We start from the raw sequence: 24761 nt of genomic DNA, 5'->3' as shown, positions 1-24761 counted from the left end.
CTTGGCAAAGGTTGCAGGGCTTCTTTAAGTCACATTTTGCAGCATGGTGTGTCTTGGCGCAACGCCAACAACGTTGCTACGAATCCATGTCTTGACCTGGGTGGAAGTAAGCTTGAAGCTCAAAAACTGTTAGGTTCTGATTGGGTAATGGATGAACAGCATTTAAAGGAACATAACAATAATCACTTCTTCGGTATTATAACAGAATACAGATTAACATCACATTATTAAGAACCTGAAACATTGATCTGCATCTTAATAAAAAATGAATAATCGTACATTAAATAATATTACCGATCTGAATAACAGAACGATCGCTACAGAACATGCCTAGGCATGTACGTATGTCATAGAGATTAAATACAGTACAGTTCGGAACACTGTATATCCACATATAATGCAAATGGATTACTTTAAGGTCAATGACTAACACCTTGAAGTTACATCTGCAGCGATCACCATGAACAAACTGGAATATCCTGGAAGTGAAGCTAACAATGGATTCGGACATGCCTCAGTGGCTTCCTACCTTGGTATGTGTCTTCCAAAGGCAGCATTTTTAAATTTTCAGATACAGCCAATGACAGACCAGATAGCTGCAGCTCAACTAACTACGCTGCTCGCTACTGGAATATTACTGCGATTATGGTTTCAAAATAAAAGTCCCACTTGAATGAGCCTTTAATACACTGGTAATGCATTTATTAAAAGTAAATGTTATCAAAACTACAAATACAAAAAATACAATAACAAACAAGCAGCAAATGTTTACTGCTGTACAGTACTGCAATCACTACACTTTTTTAATCACACCTCTAATTTACATCTGGCCAGAGAATTTAATCTACATCACAGAATTTTTCTTATCATGCATTATGGGAGAAAAAATGTTGTGAATGTAAATCCATGGTTCTTCTAATCATCTCCACAGGCCTCCTCCATTGCGGTTGGTGGTATTGTTTTACAATGACATGCTCTTATTCCACTGAAAACAAACTAGACATCAACCTCAGTGTTCTTAAACTTGAATTTTGAAAAATGTTTGGACATTTACAGAACTTTCCACACTAAGGCTGTCTCAAAACTTCAAATGTACACTATCAGATATCACAGTATAGTACAATACTCATAAATATACACTATATTGACAAAAGTTTTAAGATGTTTGCCTTTACGTGCACATAAACTTTAATGACATCCCAATCTTAATCCGTAGGGTTTAATATGGAGTTGGCCCACCCTTTGCAGCTATAACAGCCTCAACTCTTCTGGGAAGGCTTTCCACAAGGTTTAGGAGTGTGTTTATGGGAATTTTTGACCATTCTTCTAGAAGCGCATTTGTGAGGTCAGGCACTGATGTTGGACGAGAAGGCCTGGCTCGCAGTCTCCGCTCTAATTCATCCCAAAGGTGTTCTATTGGGTTGAGGTCAGGACTCTGTGCAGGCCAGTTAAGTTCCTCCACACCAAACTCACTCATCCATGTCTTTATGGACCTTCCTTTGTGCACTGGTGCGCAGTCATGTTGGGAACATGAAATTGTCCAAAATGTCTTGGTATGCTGAAGCATTAAGAATTCCTTTCACTGGAACTAAGGGGCCAAGCCCAACCCTTGAAATACAACCCCACACCATAATCCCCCCTCCACCAAACTTTACACTTGTCACAATGCAGTCAGGCAAGTATCATTCTCCTGGCAACTGCCAAACCCAGACTCGTCCATCGGATTGCCAGACAGAGAAGCGTGATTCGTCACTCCAGAGAACACGTCTCCACTGCTCTATAGTCCAGTGGCGGTGTGCTTTACACCACTGCATCCGACGCTTTGCATTGCACTTGGTGATATAAAGCTTGGATGCAGCTGCTCGGCCATGGAAGCCCATTCCATGAAGCTCTCTACGCACTGTTCTTGAGCTAATCTGAAGGCCACATGAAGTTTGGAGGTCTGTAGCTATTGACTCTGCAGAAAGTTAGTGACTTCTGCGCACTGTGCACCCGTTCTGTGATTTTATGTGGCCTACCACTTTGTGGCTGAGGTGCCATTGTTCCCAATTGCTTCCACTTTGTTATAATACCACTAACAGTTGACCGTGGAATATTTAGTAGTGAGGAAATTTCACAAATGGACTTATTGCACAGGTGGCAACCTATCACGGTACCAAGCTTGAATTCACTGAGCTCCTGAGAGTGACCCATTCTTTCACAAATGTTTGTAGAAGCAGTCTGCATGCCTAGGTGCTTGATTTTATACATCTGTGGTCATGGAAGTGATTGGAACACCTGAATTCAGTGATTTGGAGGGGTGTCCCAATACTTTTGGCAATATAGTGTAGAAGTGGAATGCCATAATAACACTTTGGATCTGTTTCTTAGCTTCTCTCAAGAAGAGGCCATGATTTATTATGTGGTCGATTAGTGTGACTCCCATTTCATTTGAAAGTCTCTACCTTTATTTGTCTCTTCACTCCTCTTACATCCTGCTGTTCCCTTCCTTTCTGTTCATGTCTTCTTACAATTTCTTCTCTTATTCTTTCCACTGACTACATCAATGCCCTCCACTTTACCCATCTCTTCTCCTTCTCCCATTCTACTCTTACTATGCCCTCTCCCTTTTTAAAACTCTCTCCTCCTCTCCCCTTATCTCTTTCCAACTGTTCCACTCTTCCTCTCCCTCTCATTACACCCATTCCTCAACTCTCTCCACCACCTTCCACTTACACCTTTCTTTTCTCCTTGTCATGCTTATTCTTATTCATTTTATATAACATTGTTCATTACTTTTTTTGAAAATAGTTTTTATAGTTGCAGTTGTGATAGTACAGAATTTAGTTTGTTGTCTTTTTTCTTGATATATTAAAATTTTGGTTGGCTGTGTAAACTATTGTGAACACATTGGAGAATTTTGTAAACAATATTTTGAGAAAATGCAGATGATTTGTAATTTCAATGAAATTAATGGAAACTTACAAGCTGTTTAGGACAATTACAAAGCATGCAGATAACTGTGTTAATTGTTTTGAGAGCAGGGATCTGAGTTTGGACAAATGTGTCAAATCAATTCCAGAAAAACTGTAAAGATTACAAGGGAAACCACTTTACACTTGTCCTCATCTAAGTTATAAGGTATATATGCTCCAAAGTACCAGCAGAGGGCATTGTAGTTTACTTCTTCACAGAGAAGTAATCTTCAATGTCAACTATAGGTTATATTGTTATACAATATTGATGATATTAAAATATTTCCCTCTTCAAATCTCATTCTCAATGCTGCAAGAGGTAATTCTGCAAGAGTGTTCAGGGAATGACATGAGGTTTGTATTTGTGTAATAGAGAGGGTCTGTCTACAGGATTCATCAGAAAATTAGCATGAACAAAATCACTAACTTAAATGGGACTATTTACTCCTGTTAAAACACCCAATGGGATTGAGTTTCAGTTTCGAATGAACTATTTATTTATTTATAAAGATGTTACTTGTTTATATTATATTACTTATTCATATTATTCATATTATTTTTATGGCTGCCAAAGTTAATTGAGGTGCAGTGTGCATTTTCTACCACTAGCGGCACCAAACGAATTTGCATTTGCAATTAATGAGTGCTGCAAAAAGGATAGCTGCCTTAATGGCACAGTATGTAGTTTTCGCCACTAGAGGTCACTTAATCAAAAGAAAAAAGGCGTAGCTTGATGACGCCTTGATTTTGCAGAATCATGAGAGGTTTTGTCTTCACGTCTACAGTCGGTGGAAAAGAATCGGGATGGGACTCAGGCAGAAAACAATGAATGAGCTAATGTATTAAAGATTTATTAACATTACTAGTATGAAGCAGGGTGTGGCTGAAAGCCATTGGAGCGGAACAAGGCCGCTGGCGCGATTGCTAATGAGAGACAAACATGACACACGGCTCGAGAGCAGTGGAGCTTTTATTATGCCGCAGACGAGAGCTTTTGCTTCTTCCGGTCATGTGTATGTGGGGTAACGCAGCGCTGTTTTATCATATTAGATATATTTGATTGTTGAAAGTTGTTATAATGCTACTCTGTGCATTTGCTCTGCGGCTACTATGAGACACTTCTTGCACACTGCAGTAAGCTAGATTGATATTAGTCATGGTAAAACATGGTACTCACGGTAAATCAAGAAAATGAGATTTAAACAAAAAGACTTACTGTGTTGAGCTATATAACAATGATTAATTTTCTGTTGATGAATGTATCCAAACAGTTGCTCACCTGTATAATAAAACATAATATAAAGTGTCTTTGGTGTTTCCATGGTTTCTACAAAATAAAACCAGAAATCGTGGGTAACGTGAGTATGATGTCGTTGATAGGCGACGCACGGACATAGTCCGTGTCCTGGTTAAAATTGCTTATTTATCTGGATTTAAACATTCTTGGAAACATTTGGGATAATGTAAGTACACAAGTTAACAAAATATATAACATTGTTCTAGTGGTTTTTGGATATTTTAATCCAAAAATTTTACATACTGTGCCTTTAACGTTTTCTGATTGGTTAAATTTCTCGGACCGCTTTCAAATAGCCTAATTTCTTGCTATTTACATAGGGGTGTTAAAGAAATAAGTGTAATTTCTCCTGTATACCTATTTTAGTGGGACATTTCGTGTTACTTTAGACAATCGCTCTCAGCAGCTTTAAATTACCTGACATCACATTACAGAGTTGTTGCACTGCAGATTATTTGAGAAATCTCAGATATTCACAAAGTTCAGAATATTAGCCTAAACTGTATTCCAATTTAACTGTTACGATCTTTTTTATCTAATGAGTTTTGGGTGAGATATTTGTATTGCTGGAAGACTAATCTCCATGCATGTACTGTACAAGAGAGGCAAATATAGCATGCTCTGGGGAAAGAGTGGGAAGAGGGAGGGAGAGAGATAACGCAGCACACACACACGGTAGCGCGAGACATATTACAAAAGGCGCATGCACAAGAAACAGACACATTGCAATTGTACACCTGTATTACTATCTTGATTTATGATTACCCGCGCGAGGGAATATATCTTAGGATCTCTGCGTATACCGCTCAAATAGAGTCACTGTTCAATCGTGATACTCTTCTTCCTCGGCAGGCATATGTATTTCGTATCGCCGTTTCTTCCAGTAAGCACCAATGCATTTATGCACCCGCCTCCCTGCGCTCTCAAATAGATGGTGCAAGTAAAGATGTCCAAATCTTCCGCAGACCCTCTGTCTGGTGTAGAAAGCGCTTCTCAGTCGCACTATTTCCAGGTAAGACTTTTGGGGGGATTTGTATATGTTCTCTTAAATGGTTAATTTTTGGCTACTTGTTGTTGAGCAGTCGAGCATTGAAGCACTTCATATATCCGCAGAGCGCTACAGCTACACAATCTGCCCGTGTAATATCGCCTTTATCGCGCCTTTAATCAGACACGCGCAGTTGTTTTTAATGAGCGGAGACGAGATGTTGATAAGATGTTTGATGCTCCTCCACCATCCGCGAAAACTCCCAATTCCTGTTTTTCCTCCGCCCTGAGATTTCCAACCGCAACCAAGGCCTTGTCCTTCAGGCCAAGCATCTGTAGGCATACTGTTCATTTAACAGTTCAGACACTTTTCTCTGTCAGTTTGTACTTAGTACGGATAAACAGCATTAAAATGGTGAACCCTCACTGGTCATGGCATGGGTCTCACCTGTAGCCAACCTAAGTCCCATGGTCACCTGTCCTACCCTTGTTTCAAATACCATATTAAGCTAGTAGCTGTGTTTTTGAACATGATAGCTGTTTTTAGCAGGTCTAAGTTGGTTATTAGTTGGTCCAAAATAGTCATTAGAATCTGGTCATTAGCTGGTAGACCATTTGGACCAGAAACAATACCAGCTGGTCATACGGTGTCAAGAGGATTTTTGGGAAATGGTGTCTGTTCGGTCAGCTAATAACCAGCTTGTATCAATTAATGACCATGTTCCAAAACACAACCATCTTAACCTGAATTTTCTGACACAATTTCATGGCAATTTCGCAACATTTTGGCTAATTTGTCTGAATTCGTACAACCTCATTTGTACATTTTTGTACAATCTGCCTATGCCGTTACACAGTAACGGTTATGTTTAGGGGTGGACCTTCATGCTTACTTTTTTCCTAAAAATCGTATGTTTTCATACAATTCACAGTGTATGAATTCATATAAAATTGCCAGCTCATAGCTACGTTTTCCTGTGTGATCAGGTTGGATTTTCCAACAGAAATACTGTCTAATACCCAGTGTTGAGGAAAGTTACTTTTATAAGTAATGCATTACAATATCGCATTACTCCTTAAAAAAGTAACTAATTGTGTTACTTAGTTACTTTTTATGGAAAGTAATGTGTTACATTACTTTTACGTTACTGGTCTGTTTGTTTGTTTATTTTTATAACAACAAAAAAGTTCTATTTTTGGCAAATGTAAAGAAGGCCCTTTCACACTAAAAGTGAAATGAATAAGCCTCAGGCTGAAGGAAATGCAAATTCACGCCTGTACAGTAGAGGGCGCAGTTCAAACAAACAAGCCTTTCAGCTGTGCTCCCATTCTGGAATACAGAAGAATAGGATACAGGAGAAGAAGTAATTGAGTAAATGTATGCTCACATTTAGAACCTGTCCACACAGAGACGTGTTTAGCTGTATACGTAAAAATTTTGTATGGTATCAGCGTTTCGTCTAGTCAGATCTGGCGTTTTGGGAGCCTGAAACCACTATTTTTTTGAAACCGGGTCCCAGAGTGGATAAATCGTTTTCATGTGTACAGCCAATCCGTATATTTTGTGAAACGATGATGTCATCACCCCACATCTCAACCCTAGTCAGACACTGCTACATCATCTAACTTTATTTCTAAGCTTTCCTAAAGTTTGTATACAGCGCACAAGGTTTATGCGCATGCTCCAAGTCTTCTTTTCCGTTTTTAGTTTATCTCTGTGGCAGAATTACAGCACCACATACTGGTCTGGCATGTATACTACATCGTTTTGAGTCGTTTCAGTGGTTGCGTGTGTGTACGCAGATATTTCTTGAAATGACGTCGTGTTTACGGAATTTTTTTTAGAATGAGGAAAAAAGATAGGATAGGGAAAGCTCTGGCTTCGTGTGGATGTGGCCTTAGTCCAGAACTAGTCTAGAATAGCCATCATGTACACAGCGCACACAATGTCTCTGTACTTACTCCTAATTTTTCTCAACATGGAGAAAGGACAGCTGTCAGTCAATAAATGTGAAAACAAAGTAACTTGAGTTACTTATTTGAAAAAGTAACTCAGATATTTTGTTGTAAATATAAAAGTAATGTGTTACTTTACTAGTTACTTGAAAGTAATCTGATTACGTAACTTGCATTACTTGTAATGAGTTACCCACAACACTGCTAATACCATAAATAAAAGAATTTGGTTCTGAACAAAAAAGATAATGTACCTGTAGAGTAGACTAAAAGTAGAGTAGTCCAGGGGGCCAGTTGCCTAAATATAGCCACTATGTTAAGACTGCGTCTTAAGAATTAGTCTGACCAACTAGCAGTTAGTTAAGGGGAAATCAGTCTTACTTACTTACATCAAAGGTATTTAGGAGCTGATGACTAGAACAGATACAAACTACATATATATGTCATATTATAAGACTTTACTAGTACTTTCAACTATTAAAAGAGCTTACAGTTACCCCAGACCCATTTGCTATGATGTGAACATTCATCTACTGCAGCTGCAGAAACTCTTACAGTACATCTGGTGTCCTACCCCAGTTTTCCAGCTACAGCACCTGTTTTATGAAGAGCAGACAAGGCATCTTGTGTCTGATGTTACTGTAACCGAGTGACTGTTTGTTTTGATGTGGTTGTCTCCATATAGCTACCACGAAAGTTGCCGAAGCGCAAGGGTCGTTTTAAACGCTCAGATGGCAGCACCTCGTCTGACACCACCTCCAGCTTCATCAAACGACAGGTAAGACTCTGCTTCATCAATCAGCGCGTCCATATTCATTCAGATGCCAGCATGTTGTTTCTGTCATTATGTATTCCTGTGGGGTTGTTTGAGTGGTCACTGCTTTAGTAGCTATAGAGGTTGTGTAGTGTGACCAGGGGAAGTGACTTCAGCAGCTGTCTTATTTTGAAAACATGTGAATCTTCTTATCTATCTATCTATCTATCTATCTATCTCTCTATATATATATATAAGGGGTGTGACGAGACAATTCGCTCACGAGATGAAACGACACCCGAGATTGAGTTCACAAGAACGAGACAAGATTTTTACACAGTATTTTTAAGAAATCCTCCATGACGAAATACATGACTAGAAAAACAGTCTGCAGGTGCATGTTTTAACTAATCATCTTGTAATGAATGTCATTTCAGTTTGACTTTGAGTACGAATCCTCCGCCATGGTCTTGTCAGTAATCTCGTCACTTACTCTTGTCACGTGATTAGTGAAATCTTATTCCTGCTGAACTACATACGACTCTGCTGCTTGTGTTGGATGAGCTGGATGGAATTAAAGTGACCGTTATCCAACTGAATTAAAAGGTTTTTATTTTTATAAAAATCAAAAACGACAGTGGTGGCATAATGTAATTGTAGCAGTGTGATATTCTGTCCTAATTTCACCCTCACATTCCCGTCATGGCAATATCACGAGACTGCTTTTTACCGCTACGAGAAATCTTGTCACATTTTAATCTCGCGAGATCTTGTGGCACGAGATCTAGTCACACCCCTAATATATATATATATATATATATATACACATCAAATAATGTCTTTTACATAGTATAAACTTCACATATATTTATATATACTGTTGGTTTTAAACCCATGAACTTTACAAAGTGTTTGTTTTTGCCTTAAAATAAATTTAAAAACAAAATAAGAGCATGGAGATTACAATAATTCTGTTCAGATATTGACACTTGATGGATCAATACATTATTTTGATGTAAGTTTACAGTGTACTGGGGTGTCCCCGACTACGGATTTACATAGTCGAATCAGATTGCCTAGATTCGACTGTTAGTCGAATCATATATGTGTGTGCTGGGGGGGGGTGTGCTTGAAAAACAGCAGTCCACTATAAAGTGCGCACAAACTCTTTCCGCGCTCAAGGCCAAAGGATTATAGGCTGCTTTGACAGGCTTGCACGCTCAACAGTGCACGAGATGGAGCGGGACGCGAAAAATAGTAAGGCCTATACCCGCGCCTTAAGACAGCTTTTATTTTCTAGTCAGCTAGCATTAGTCAACTCGTTTACGTTGGCCGGCAGAAGTGCGCTGCAATGTTTGTCGTTGTTGAGTGGTAGGACATGAGCTGTTGGCACAACTTGCATCTTACATTTTTTGGATCATCTTTTACCATTTCAAACTGCATCCAATTCTACACTTTAGATTTTCTTATCCCAGACATTGTTAAAGATTTAATCCCTGCCGCCAAGATGCTCCTCTGTCGTTCACGGACCATGGAAGTGAAACTTAAATCTGTCACAGGGGTGGTTAGATTTGTTCACGCACATTAAAAATATTTATTAAAAGCTTCTTTCTTTTCACATTTTTATTTACAGCATTATCATAATAGGCTGTATATTAACCTATTGGGAGAGAACCGGTACTTCTATGTAAAATCAGATATTGAACACCCCCATATCTCGTTTCATAACACCTTTGCAAAGATTCGACTGTGAGATTGGTAGTCGAATCAGGCTCCTCCTATCGAAGCTTCGAATTGTTGACTATTCAGGGTCAGCCCTACAGTGTACTATTTTTTTTTCCCTACACTTTACCTTCTAGTCATGTCCATGGAGTTTGACTTGTCAGACATTTTTGGAACAATTAGTTTGTGTAAATATGCTGTATTTGTGGTGTATTTCATCTTTAATAAAAGGTTATGAATGGTTGTTGCCAGGTTACATTAAAACATTTAGAAAAAGAGTCTTTGTAAAAAATCTCTGGTTGCACTTTATGTTAAGGTGTCCTTGTTACTGTGTAATTATACATTTAAGTACTGAGTAATATTAATTAACTACTTGTACTTACTATAGGGTTAGAATTATGATTTGGTTTAGGGTTAGTTGCATGTAATTTACTGTTATTACTACTGTAAGAACATGTAACGTGTAACAAGGACACTTGTGTCTAAATGACCGTATGTGTCCTTAAATTTCCCTTTTGATTTATTCAGTTTTGATACGTATGTCTAAACAACTTGTGTAATGCCTCCTGTGTAAAAACTGATTATAGCTATATGTCTCATTTGTGCTGTAATTCAAGACGTGGTCTCTAGATGGAGGCAGTTCCATTACTCTCCTGCAGCATCTTCATGTATTATTTAAGAGAATCTTTTGAAAACACCAAAAGGAAAAATTAGGTTATGACAAGCGCACTGAATTTCTCCATGGCACACTTCAAAATCTATGTCAGCATCGTTACATCAATTAATTTCCTCTGTAATGAGTGACCCAAATTCTTCAGTTTGTTCTGCTCACACCATATAGGGTCATTTGTCTTCAAATGTGACACCCTTAGATACCTAGTCCAAATTCTTCTGTTCGGAAGTTTACAGACAAGGTTTAAATGGCATTAACGGGGACAATTGTCTATGCAGCTCTTAATGTGCTAACCTGTGAGAAAAAGAAATAGAGAATTTGTAAGTGCGTGTGTGTGGAAAGAAGAGATGGCATATTGAGCGGGTTGTTAATTTTCATGACCAGGAGGTCGTGGCAGTTTCAATTTTCTCCCAAAATATCACAGTTCCAAAAATATTAAAATAGTAAAATATTAATGGAGCTCATTTGGAGTGGAGAATGCTGGTGAATGTTAGATCTTCTCTTTTTGGTCATAAAACTCGTGCCGTGATGGCGTACCTGAAAAAAGCATCTGTGACGTACATCATGGAATCCTTATGTGGATAAAGACAGTGGTGAATGTGCTGTATTTGATAAATGGATGCTATACTTAAAGGGATAGTTCACCCAAAAATGAAAATTCTGAAAGTTGTTGTTATTTTTTTCCATACTATGGAAGTTAATGGGGTCCATCAACTGTTTGGTTACCCATATCCTTCAAAATATTTTCTTTTGTGTTCAGCAGAAAAAAAGAAATCCATACAGGTTTGGAACAACATGAGGGGGAGTAAATGACAAAATTTTCATTTTTGGGTGAACTATGCTTTTAAGCAATAAGGCAGAAAAGGCTATGCTATGTTGTGAATATACTATAGTCACTGGTAAAAGGCATTCACATTAACGCTCAAAAGTTTGGGGTCAGTATAGGATTTTTGAATGTTTTTGAAAAAAAGTGTCTTGTGCTCACCAAGGCTGAATTTATTTGATCAAAAATACAGTACAACAGAAATATTGTGAAATATTACAATTTAAAATATCTGTTTTAATATGTTTTAAAATGTAACTTATTCCTGTGATCAAAGCTGAATTTTCAGCATCATTACTCCAGTCTTCAGTGTCACATGATCCTTCAGAAATCATTATAATATGATGATGCTCAAGAAATATTTCTTATTATTATTATCAATGTTGAAAACCATTGTGCTGCTTCATATTTTTGTGGGAACCGTGATACAGGATTTTTTTTTTTTTTAGTAGAAAGTTTAAAAGAGCAGCATTATTTGAAATGAAAATATTTTGAATCAGTTTAATTTTATCTTTTTGATCAATGTTCTTGCTGAATAAAAATATTATTTTTTTTTTTTTTAAAGTTTGATTGTGCCAGGCTTATTAGCATTCCCATGTAGTTACTATTTAAATGGCTGTACACAATCTTTGCTAATCACTCAGTTCTGACCAGATTTTGTGATTGGACACTGGTAAAACATCTACTACTATATAATTTAATATTTATTAAACATATTAATTAAAGTATAAAATTTATTTATTAATGACATTTTTTTTTATTTATTAAGTTTTTATTTTTTTTATAAATCTGTTTTGTGCAGAATGATGACACTGCAGCTTTATCATGGTACAGTTTAATGGCAATTTTGTATGAACATCGTGAGAAAAGAAACGCCCCAGTCGTTTGGAAGACCCTTAATTAACTGTATTACTATTCTTAGAGTTATAGACAAATGTAAGCACTGTTTTTAGGACCTTAAAAGGTTAGTTCACTCAAAAATAAAAAAATTCTGTCATTAATTACTCACCTTCATGTCGTTCCAAACCCGTAAGAACTTCGTTCATCTTCGGAAGACAAATTAAGATATTTTTGATGAAATCCGAGAGGTATATGACTCGTCCATAGACAGCAATATAACCACCACTTTTAATGTCCAGAAAGGTACTAAAGACATCGTTAAAACAGCAAAAACAAAAACAAAACAAAAACAACAACTTTATTCAACAATATCTTCTCTTCTGTGTCATTCTCATATGTTGTTTACGTCCAGGTTCTACATCAGAACGCCGACTCATTATTGGCCGCCTCCTGCGTCAGCATCACGTGCATTCGTTGTGATGCTCACGTGATCAGCTTTGGCCAATACTGAGATGTAAACACGGAAGCTCTGCACTGTGCTTACAGGGAAAAGAAAAGATTGTTGAATAAAGTCATTATTTTTGTTTTGTTTTTGCGCACAAAAAGTATTCTTGTCGCTTCATAATATTAAGGTTGAACCACTGCAGTCACGTCGACTGTTTTAACGATGTCTTTAGTACCTTTCTGGACCTTGAAAGTGTTGATTATATTGCTGTCTATGGACGAGTCATATACCTTTCGGATTTCATCAAAAATATCTTAATTTGTGTTCTGAAGATGAACAAAGGTCTTACAGGTGTGGAACGACATGAGGGTGAGTAATTAAAATTAACCCTTTAAAATGAAAGGGTTTGGTTCTCTCTCTCTCTCTCTCTCTCTCTCTCTCTCTCTTTGTGTGTGTGTGTGTGTGCGCGCATTTTTGTGATTTATGAGGACACATATGTATAATGACATGGGTATTACACTGGCATTATGACGTAAACATGAAATATGAGCATATTTCATGAGTCCTCATATTTAAAATAGCTTTAAAAACATACTAAATAATGTTTTATTAAAAATGTAAAAATGCAGAATGTTTTCTGTGATGGGTAGGTTTAGGGGTAGCATTAGTGTAGGGGGGTAGAATGTACAGTTTGTACAGTATAAAAACCATTACGTCTATGGGATGTCCTCACTAAGATAGCAAAACAAATCTCTCTCTCTCTGTGTGTGTGTGCGTGTGTGTGTGTGTGGTCCTGGTAAACCCTATGTTATGAGGACAAAATGTCCCCACAAAGATGGCAATATCCAAAATCCTTGTTCTTGTGGACACATTTTTTGTTCCCTATGAGTAAAACATCTTATAAATCATACTAAGTGATATTTTTTGAAAATGTAAAAATGCAGAAAGTTTTCTGTGATGGGTAGGTTTAGGGTTAGGGGATAGAATATACAGTTTTGTACAGTATAAAATCATTATGTCTATTGAAAGTCCCCATAAAACATGGAAACCCAATGTGTGTGTGTGTTGTTTGTTGTTTTTTGACTGGAGCTCCTCTAAAAGTGGTTTCACCCTGTTTGTGCTCTTCTGTAGCTGTGGCTATGTTTTGACTTCCAGAAATCTTTCCTTTGACTCGGGTGGGGTTGTCTTGCTGGATTGTGACTCATCTCTGCAGGAGAAACAGTGGCATTTACCTGCTGCTGTTGAGAGGATCTATTTCAAGACTCAATCCGATCCCATCTGTTTTCTTATTGTATGGAAACCTACCTCACGTGAACTGTCTCTCATATATGGACTCGTGGCAGCTTCTATGGGTGTTCAGTTTTTGCATGGAAATTATTATTGATTAAAAGCATATATAGCCTTACAGAACTGCGGGTATAAGCCTTAATATACAACAGTCTCTCTCTCTCTCTCTCTGGTTCCCTTGCATTTCTATGTATTGTATCGTTCCTCATTCTCTGCTCTCTTCATCCACTCTGAAGAAGAATATAAGATGCAGATGAGGAATATTTACAAGATTTTAGCTACATCTCACTTCCAGCATTAACATTGGTATTAAAATGTAATGGTATTAAAATTTATTTTATTTTATATTACTTTTGTAAACCTAAATGATGCAATTTTTGGACAAATAGCATAATAGTAAATACGATGGTACATTAATATGTACTGCAATATACATCTAATGGTAATACCATAGTATTACCATCTGATACCATTACTGTACCACAGTACCACCACAGTAGCTGCTTTTCTGTGAAGGAGGACTCTTGATCTGAAGGCTTACATAACGTGCACGTCCATGCGTCCTTCAGCCCCTCCCACTCCAGAGCACTTCAGGACACTCTGGGAAGAGAAGGCATTGAGTGCGATGTTGTGTAGTGATTCTCTTTCTGACACCTTGCTAAACAGACATTGCATAATAAACTCTCAACCACTCTCAACTGCCCCAGTTTGGACACAGAGTGGAAATCAGGTTTTTTTGTGGTGCAGTTAAATACAGATAATAGACACGTGCCGGTATATTTCTGCTGTTCCGTTTTAATGTGTGAAGTCAAATTATGAAGTAAGTGTAGATTATTATCTGATCGCATGGAACAATAATAGCACACCTCTACAAAACTCTACAAGACTTTTTAAAAGAGCAGCCTACGGAAATACTAAACTTTAAAAGAATATACTTAAGTGCATACTGAATGTAATGTTTTCGGACACTTCATTGCATGTTAATTGCAATTAAATGAAAATGTATTATAGTTCAGATTTGTATTAAATTCAATTAGCTGAACTTTAGAGTGTTTTTTGGGACTTAAGTACATCTTTATATGTCATTTCTTAATTACTTCTATTGTCTTTGAAATGTACTGGCAAGCATTTGGTAAACTAAAATATAGGCTACGGTGCAATTTAGTTAATATATTTAATATATTATTTTATACTACGGGGCTGTTGAATGCTCGAATCTGATTGGTTGACCAACGCTCTAAGGTGTGCAGTAGAATACCTCAGAGATGACGTGTTTTTGTAGGCCAACCCGGAAGTTATCGGCATACGGGTTCCCTCGATCGAAAGCCTATGCATTTTTCCCATAGACTTTTGGAAAATCGCAAAAAATAAGCTCTGTGTTTAACAAAGGGTTATGACACTTACACGTTTTGTCTATCAAGATAATCTTTACAAGTTAACACAACATTTATACATTTTGAAGCCTAAATAAAGTCGTCAGATATAAAAAGCTAACAGTAGGCTATAAACGGACTACAGCACACCATGGTTGCGGATCAACGTCACCACCACCAAGCTTCCTCAAAGTTTTATTTAAAAAACAACTTTATTTAAAAACATGCTCGCTGATTATGATCTGCGCTGTGTATGAATACTTATCCACTTTTTCATGAGAAATGCTGTCCAAATGTCCTGTTTGTCATGATGACGTCTAAAGTCCCCGCCAAAGGAAGTAGTCCCTTTTAGCAATTTGTTAGCAACCGCCGTTTTTAAGACACAATAAAGGTTTAAAAAAATCACAAGCGGGTTATAACTGGTGTGTTTTATGTCATAGATCAAAACGTGAAAATATTTAGAGTCTTTGTTAACCACAGACCTTATTTCAGGCTATTTAGCAAAATCCCTTTCAAAAAACCCATAGACTTTAGGGTGATGGAACTGGAAGTCCTAAAATGCTAACTCGCTTCCGGGTTTTGCATACAAAAACACGTCATCTCTGAGGTACTCTATTATTTTCAGGGAAACGCATGGCTAAAGTAGTTCTAGGCAGGTTTTGACCGCATTACAGTTCCATATCACTTCGCCAAATGATTTCAGTTATTTCAATAGGTTCTTGCAGCCTACAACCGCAAAAGAAACAAAACCCACAACGACACTGACCAAGCAAATAAATAAAGAGTTTGGTTCCAAAACGCGATAAACGTTATTTTTTTAAAAATTGAGTTTCGGCCACAATCAGTATTGTATCTGGTCGGTATTGAAAAGTCATTTATTAATATAGCGCAAAATGTGATATACGTTGTGTTATTCTGTCATGTTTTCTCCCTTTCTTTCCAAAACGCGACAAACGGCAGTGTCCTTTCTCTGCAGAATGCGATATATCCGCTCAAGTAATCACAGCGCACCATTCCACGCACTGTAAACAGTAATAGCGGCGCTCTGAATTACACCCGGCATCCTAGTTTTCCTTATCAACTTTGTACTTTGTGATAAACAAAAACAGAAAAATTAATAATTTTGACGGCATTGATGAACCTGTGGTGGTTTCTGCGGTGGGGAAGAAACGCAAGTCATCAAAATGTAATCATTTACGTGAAGAGATTAAGAAGATGAGGCACTCGGTCAAGCTGTTGCTTGTTCCACGACAGCATCAAACTTGTGTCATGGTCCCCAAAACTGAATCATGGATAGTTTTTAAAAGCCGTTTTTAATACCAATGTACTCGGTAAATGTGTTTATTTTAACCATGCGGTGGCGCCAGATACTCTTTAATCGGTAATGACAAACGGAGACATAATTAATTTATAACATTAACAAGATGACTTATTGAATTCATTTTGGGAGCGACGGCTGAATGTATTTTACGTCAATGTATTGACGTAGCTTGATGATGCCTTGATTTCGCCTTGATCTCTCGGAATCTTGGGAGGTGTTTTCTTCACATCTACAGCCGGTGGAAAAGAATCCGACGGGACTCAGGCAGAAATCATATTCATGGATTATTAACGTTGCTGTAGTATGAAGCAAAGCAGGGCCAAATGCTGTGTGGAGCTGAACGAGGTCGCTGGAGCGATTACTAATGAGAGGCAAACGCGACACACGGCTTGAGAGCAACAGAACTTTTATTATGCCACAGTCACCACTTCAGCTTCTTCCGGTCATGTGTATGTGGGGTACCACAACGCTGTTTTATCATATAGATACATTTACGTGTTGAAAGTTGTTATAATGCTACTCTGTACGTTCGCTCAAAGGCTACTACGAGACACTTGTTGCACACTGCAGTAAGCTAGATCGATATTAGGCATGGTAAAACATGGTACTAGCTGTAAATCAAGAAAACGTGATTTAAACACATCATATATTAAAGCGTCTTTAGTGTTTCCATGGGTTCTACAAAATAAAACGGGAAATCGAGGGTAACGCGGGTATGATGTCATTGATAGGCGACGCACGGACAAGGTCCGTGTCCTGGTTAAAATAGCTTATTTCTCTGGATTTAAACATTCTTGGAAACATTTGGGATAATGTAAGTATACAAGTCAACAAAATATATAACATTGTTCTAGTGGGTTTTGGATATTTTAATCTAAAAATCTTACATATTGTGCTTTTAAAGGCATTATGTTTTATTTCGGAATAGGATGTAGTTTGGCTAGATATATTCATTCATTCATTCATTCAAAGTATATATTTATATTTCTTAGGTTGAGTACATTTTTCTCTTTTAGGATCCTTTATCCATAGGAGGGTCTAAAAGTAAATTTTTCCACATCTGCCAGTGGTGACTGAATTGAGAAAAGTGACCGAATTGAGAAAAATATTGAGAATTGAGAATTGCCATAAGTATTCCTTATCAGCCACGAGTTTGAGTTTATCTCCAACCAACTCCAAAACACCTGCCTGGAAGTTTCTAGTAATCCTGAAGACCTTTAATTAGGGTTGGAGCTGAACTCTGCAGGACACTGAGTTTGAGGCCATTGGCCTAAATGGTTCAGCTTCTGTGTATTTTAAATGATCCACAATCCATCATGCTCTTTAAGGTCATAAAACTCTGGACTTTTGGTAGTACCTCGAATATCCCCTAAAGGAGGGAGAGCATTTTCACATTTGGCTAATAGCCAGCACTAGTCAATAAGGAAGATTATTCAGACATATTATTTACTATTATTATTATTACCAAAACTTACCCTACTGCTACCCTACTGATAATTACTTATAATTCAAGTGAAAACAACCAAAAATACCATATAGTACAAAGAAATGAAGAAAAACTACAAAATGTATGTAAATGTGTGTTGACAAATATAAAAAACAGCATCAAATAGGACAAAATGTATTAAGATTTTTAGAAGTTCGCTATGCAAACATAGGTTTATATCATTTGAAACAGCTACGGCTGCGGGCAAGATGCATGAACATTGATTTGCGTTGTTTTAATGTTTTGTTTAGTTTTTACCTAAAACCTACCCCGTTCAGATGGTAATAGGCTACACAAAAATGGATATATTCACATTCAAGCATTTCATACTTAAACAGCTCACCCTTTTACAGCAGATTTAGTTCAAAGCTGGCAGTAATGACCTAAATATATTTACATTTACAATAAATCCTAAAATTCTGCATTAGTAAGGATCTCCTGTTCTTGGCTCATTTTGAGTCTTGAGACTTATGAATTCAGTGAATCATAAACTGTAGACTTGCTCAGATCATTTGAATCAGTGAGTTGTTGACTCGAGAATATATGCAATAAGATCGGTCCAATTCACGAACGAATCGTTCAGTGCCATTTGCGAACCGATTTACCAGGTTAATTGAAAAGAATCAGTTCGTTCACAAAATGGACACCCAAACGTCGCATGTGCTTCGGTCAAAGTCCAGTCTTTGCTTCGGTGGAAATGTAAATAATGGCGTCAATATTGCCATATCAATTTGAGCCCGAATCAGACCCAGATAGCAGTAATGATGAAGAGTGTCAAGCAGAACCTCTGTGAGCACAGCTTTTAATGGACGTTTATGAATGTTAGTATTTTTGTTTGTATTTGTGTCAAAGTGTTTAGATATGCTGTCACTTGTAAATGTTACTGCTGCCCCATAGTGTTCTGATTAAAGCTTTACTGTAGCTGAATACATGACTGAATTTTAAACATTGCTCCCGAAGTCCAGCATCCCTAGGAAGAAGACTTGTATGCGCGCGACATGGCCTCGCCCACTTTGTTGCGTGTTCCCGGGGGCAGTGTTTATGTTAATTGCAGGGTTTATGATGTCACCAACCCGGGAAGAAGCTTGTTGTAGTCCAAACCGGTCGTTTTTGTAGGCATGAAACTGCCATAACTTTAAAAGACAATATCTCCGTTTGCATTGAACTTTCGGCGCTGTACCTTTGAAGATACTGTTTATGCTCAAGCAGCAACATTACACACTAACTAAAGTTAAAAAAGTGAAATCGCAATGAACCACCCCTTTAAATATCATTTGAATCCTCTTCATTTGTATAGCAATTTATATTTAAAAAAAGTAACCTGCTAACTAGCCAACAAGTTTTATTTTCTCTACGAAACCAAAGCTTGGGTAATGTAAAGTTTGGACTAAGCCTGTATCTGTCCAGATCTGAATTCTGCTGACTAATAATCAGACGGGAATAGGCTAAATTTAGACTGAAGAACATCTTTATATCAGACAGACACAAAGACTTACAGCATCTCCTGAACACAAACATCTCCTGCTCACTTTTGAGAGAAAATACTGATGATGGTGGTGTTTTTTTCAGTGTTTTCCACATGGAATCATGAAATGTGAAGGAAAGCTCAGATATTGGGTGTGTAGCATTGAGAGCAGTGGTGAAATCCATCGCATTAATAATGGATGGGAAATGGTCGCTCTGACAGTTCACAAACGGCCATAACATCATTAAGGATCACTTAGCAGGAGCACTTTTCCCGTTTGTGCCACACACAGGACATAAACACAGGGATGGTAATGTGTAGATATATGGGTGCTTCATTCCTGTGTCTGCCTCCTCCTCTCCTTACTAAACCAAGAGTTTTCCCATGCATTTTTCTATTGCCCTACATGTTTGCGGTCCCCATGAACTCAATAGCTCTTTGTCATCTTATGTTTTTGTTGCTGGCACATTCCATGAATACAGTACACTTTGGTGTGCTATTACTTTTTTAAAGCATTAGAGGAATAAATTCCATGTTGTTTTGTTTAAAAGAATTTAAACAATTATCCAACACACAATTAACTTAGCATGAAAAAGTATCTTGTTTAATTACATCAATTGTCTCTTTCCCAACTTTCGCTTGTCCCACCTCAACGTTCTCAACTGTATCTAACATTTTGGTTGGGAATCAAATTGATATTCATTGTAGTATATTTAATTCACAATCAGTTCACATTTATTTGTATAGCACTTTTCACAATCCATATTGTTTCAAAGCAGCTTTACAGAAAATGTACAGTTCTAAGATAATACAAATCATGCAGTTAGCTAACATCATGTATTTATTTAGGCAGCATAAATGAGCTCATTAAAGCAATTATTACAAGTTGTGATCATAATGATTACAATATATAGAAAATTTGGCAGTTGTGTATGTTGAGTCAGAGTTGGTGACATCTGAAGTCCTTTCAGGGGTTGGCATCATCTCTTCACAGGTGTCGGATCATCTGAAATCTTCGTAAGAGGCTGGATCCAAACTGGAGCTACCATAATAATTGCTTTAATGAGCTCATTTATTCTGCCTAAATAAATACATGATCTAATCTCTAGTTACCTTAAGATGGGCATCCTGAGGTAGAAACAGAAAAGCAAATGAAAAAAATTCTTAACATTTCAAGCAATAGATAGTCATGTGCTTTTGATATGATATAAATGGAGTACAAGGTTATGAGATGCATTATGTGAATCCTTGGCTAAAGAGATGTGTCTTTAATCTAGATTTAAACTGAGTGGGTCTGAGCCCAAACATTATCAGGAAGGCTATTCCAGAGTTTAGGAGCCTAAAAACTATTAGGCCTGGGGTCTAATACAACACCTAGTCTTTAACTGTAGAGGATGAAGTACAGTACATCTTTCTAGATGCAAATTGTATTCTAAGATATTCTGTGTACACTTTTTTGGTAAGTAATAAGTAATACCTTAGTCTTATCCAAATTTAATAAAAGAATATTACTGGTCATACAATAACTTATATCTTGAACACACTCTGTCAGCTTGGATAATTTAAAGATTTCATCTGGACTTGATGAAATATATAACTTTGAGATTTCATCTGGACGTGATGAAATATATAACTGATTATCATCAGCATAACAGTGAAAACTAATTCTGTGTTTTCTAATAATATTACCAAGGGGCAGCATGTACAGTGCTCAGCGTAAATGAGTACACCCCCTTTGAAAAGTAACATTTTAAAAAAATATCTCAATGAACACAAAAACAATTTCCAAAATGTTGACACGACTAAGTTTTATATAACATCTGTTTAACTTATAACATGAAAGTAAAGTTAATAATATAACTTAAAGAACAAAATTTTCAGTTTTACTCAAATTAAAGTGATGCAAAAATGAGTACACCCCACTGAAAGTCTCTGGAGCAAAGCTAAATTTTAGACTTCAAATGTCTAATTTAACAAGAATTCAACCACAAGTGAGTCTAATTATTCGTTACACAGGTGTCCAGCAGACAGTTGACTATAAAAGGGTGTTAAAACTCTTTCCCATTTCATGCTGTCAGCAATGGCACCACATGGAAGAGAAGACACATGTCACAAGACCTGACAAAGAAAATCGTGTCTTGACACCAGAAAGGTGAAGGCTACAAGAAGATCAGCAAAGCTTTACTTATCAGTCAGAATACTATAGCAAAAGTGGTACAAAAATTTAAAAAAGATGGAACTGCAACCATCTCACAGAGATGTCCAGGATGTCCGCGGAAGTTAACACCTCGACAGGAGCGTCTTCTGATGAGAAGGGTTGAAGAAAATCGGCATGCAAGTTCACTGCAGTTATCTAAAAAAGTAGAAAGCCAAACTGGGGTGACTATTTCCCGTGACATAAACTGTGTACAATGCAGAGGAATGGCATGCATGGGTGCCGTCCATGAAAGAAGCCTCTCCTAAAGCCCAGGCATGAAAAAGCCCGCCTAGAGTTTGCCAGGGCCCATGCTGACAAAGATGAAGACTACTGGGACTCTATACTCTGAAGTGATGAGACCAAGATAAATGTTTTTGGAACTGATGGCTTCAAAACTGTATGGCGTCGCAAAGGTGAGGAATACAAAGAAAAATGCATGGTGCCTACAGTGAAACATGGTGGTGGCAGTGTCCTTATGTGGGGCTGCATGAGTGCTGCTGGTGTCGGGGAACTGCATTTCATTGATGACATCATGAATTCACAGATGTACTGCTCTATACTGAAAGAGAAGATGCTACCATCACTCCATGCCCTTGGTCGTCGTGCACTTTTCCAACATGACAATGATCCTGGATTTCTGAAGAGGAACAGGGTGAAAGTGATTCAGTGGCTCCTGATCTGAACCCAATCGAACACCTATGGGGAATTCTGAAGAGACAAGTTGAGCATCACTCTCCATCCAGCATCCAGTCTCTAAAAGAGGTCATTCTTGAAGAATAGAAAAAGATGGATGTTTCAAAATGTCGCCAACTTGTTCATTCCATGCCTAGAAGACTTGGTGCTGTCATTGAAAATCATGGAGGCCATACAAAGTACTAGATGTAGTAGTTTTTGTTGTGGGGTGTACTCATTTTTGCATCACACTAATTTGAGTAAAACTGAAAAATGTGTAATCTAAGTTGTATTATTATTATTGCCATATTTCAACTGTATTTACTCGCTTACATGCATGTCACCCACTATTCACTGTTTTCCTAAGGCCACCGGGTGGTGGTGGCCCTGGGTGCGAGGGCCCTTTCATCGCTGCTTGCAGCTTTAATGGAAGTTGATTTTGTGTTCATTGAGATATTGTTTAAAATGTTACTTTTCAAAGGGGGTGTACTCATTTACGCTGAACACTGTATATTGAAAATAGCTGAGGGCCTAAAACAGACCCTTGCAGCACTCCATAATTTACTGACATTAACTTGGATAATTCCCCTTTTAAAAAAAAAAATGGTAACGGTCAGAAAGGTATGATCTAAACCACCTTAATGCCTGTTCCTGAATACCAGTGTAATTTTGTAGTCAATCTAAGAGTTTGTCATGATCTATAGTAAAACGTTACTCTTCCGCCATAACTCGATGTGTATGGCCATTTGTCGGAAGCTAGATAATATATTTTATAAAGTTTTAAATATGGATATTTTTCTTACAAAAACCTATTGCTTTGCTTCAGAAGGACTTTATTAACCCCTGCAGCTGTGTGGATTACTTTTATGATGGATGGATGGATGGATGGATGCACTTTTTTGGGCTTCCAAATACAGCACCCCATTCACTACCATTATAAAGCTTGGAAGATCCAGGATATTTTTTAATATAACTCTGATTGGGTTTGTCAGAAAGATGTACACATGGCTTGAGGGTGAGTAAATCATGGGATAATTTTCATTTTTGGGTGAACTATCCCTTTAATAACTGCCAGCTTGAAGGGTCTTGGGACATGACCAAGAGATAGAGAGGAGTTAATATTGAGAAGGGGCTCTTCTGCTAATGGTAACAACTCTTTCAGTAGTTCAGTGGATTATGGATCTAATAAACATGTTGTTGGTTTAGATGCAATAAGTTTATTTAGCTCTTCCTGTACTATAGTTGTAAAGCACTGCAATTGTTCTTTAGGGGCGATAATTGAGGCTGAATTATAAAACGCTGTCAAAGATTGCATTTTTGCAATTGTATTTCTGATGCTTTTGATTTTTTCAGTGAAGAAATTCATAAAGTCATTACTACTAAATTGTTGGAATATTCAGTTCAGGTGACCTCTGTTTATTTGTTCATCTAGCCACTGTACTAAATAAAAGCCTTGGATTGTTTTGGTTATTTTCTATGAGTTTGCGGAGATGCTCGGCCCTGGCGGCTTTTAGAGCCTTTTTATAGTGGGAAGTGTTGTCTTTCCATGCCATTCTAAAGCCCTCTAAATGAGGCAAATGTCAGCAGCATGCAGTACACGTGTTACAAGGTGATCAGTGACATCACTTTGTGGTATCTACATCAGTAAGATCGGTTCCATGCAATATAATATCCTTGTCCCACATGTCGCATATTACCCTGCCTGTTACCGCATAATTTTCCTGCCTGTTACCGCATAATTTTCCTCCATTACAAAATTGTAACATTCCAAACATTTTCAAACCAGCAAAACTTTAATTTTGATTCCACTGGGTCTTTAAAATTGTGACACCCAAGAAGTAAAACATAATTATTTTTTATTTATTATTCTTCAGTTTATAGCAAATGTAATTAGTTAATTAGGCTTCATTTGTTTTAAATTTAGTTTAATGCAGTTTTTAACAATGTTTATTTATGTATTTACATATATTGCTAGCTAAATAATGTCAAACAAATGAGGTTTTCAACAGTATTCAGACAACAAACCACATGATTTGAAGTATCATATCCATAGCAGCGATGGGCAAGTTAAAGTCACTTTAAACGGAAGTTGTAATAGTTGTGATGTCATGGTGACTGAAATATAATACTTATGACTAGGGTTTTGTTCAAATCATATTATTATAACTAATATATAGTATGTGATATTTAAAGTGATACTGCCTTAGCAAACATCAAAATCAGTGTAATGTATGTAATAATTACTGCAGTGAGCTGTGGTGATGATATCAAGATCATTCACTCTCACTCGGCCTGTTATGTTACGTCTCTACTGCAGAGCTGCCTACAGATGGTGTGTGTGTGTGTGTCTGTGTCTGTGTCTGTGTCTGTGTGTTTAGTCATAGTTTGGGGACAAATTAATTCCCAGAAGTGTGCTAAATAAAATAAAACCTCTCTTTGGGGACATTCAGGGATGTCCTCAATTGGAAAACACTGCAAAAATAATTTTTATAATCAGTATATACATCTT

General features: G+C 37.3%; 1 protein-coding gene across 6 annotated transcripts in view; it reads left to right on the top strand.

The window, feature by feature from the left end:
* Positions 1-4578: 4578 nt before the first annotated feature.
* cacnb3a (calcium channel, voltage-dependent, beta 3a) overlaps positions 4579-24761 on the top strand; it is a 47433-nt gene continuing 27250 nt past the window's right edge. For 2 of the 6 annotated variants that reach the window (XM_051880596.1, XM_051880594.1), the window contains exons 1-2: positions 4582-5263; positions 7880-7972. In XM_051880596.1, coding sequence (XP_051736556.1) covers positions 5183-5263; positions 7880-7972 — 174 coding nt within the window. In that variant the 5' untranslated portion in view covers positions 4582-5182. Of the gene's footprint in view, positions 5264-7879; positions 7973-24761 lie in introns of all 6 variants that reach the window. The other 4 variants (XM_051880593.1, XM_051880592.1, XM_051880597.1 and 1 more) reach the window with 3 other exon arrangements.

The sequence above is a fragment of the Ctenopharyngodon idella genome, chromosome 22, assembly GCF_019924925.1.
Source record: "Ctenopharyngodon idella isolate HZGC_01 chromosome 22, HZGC01, whole genome shotgun sequence".
In the NCBI taxonomy this organism is placed as follows: Eukaryota; Metazoa; Chordata; class Actinopteri; order Cypriniformes; family Xenocyprididae; genus Ctenopharyngodon; species Ctenopharyngodon idella.
This window is presented reverse-complemented; position numbering and strand designations above follow the sequence as displayed.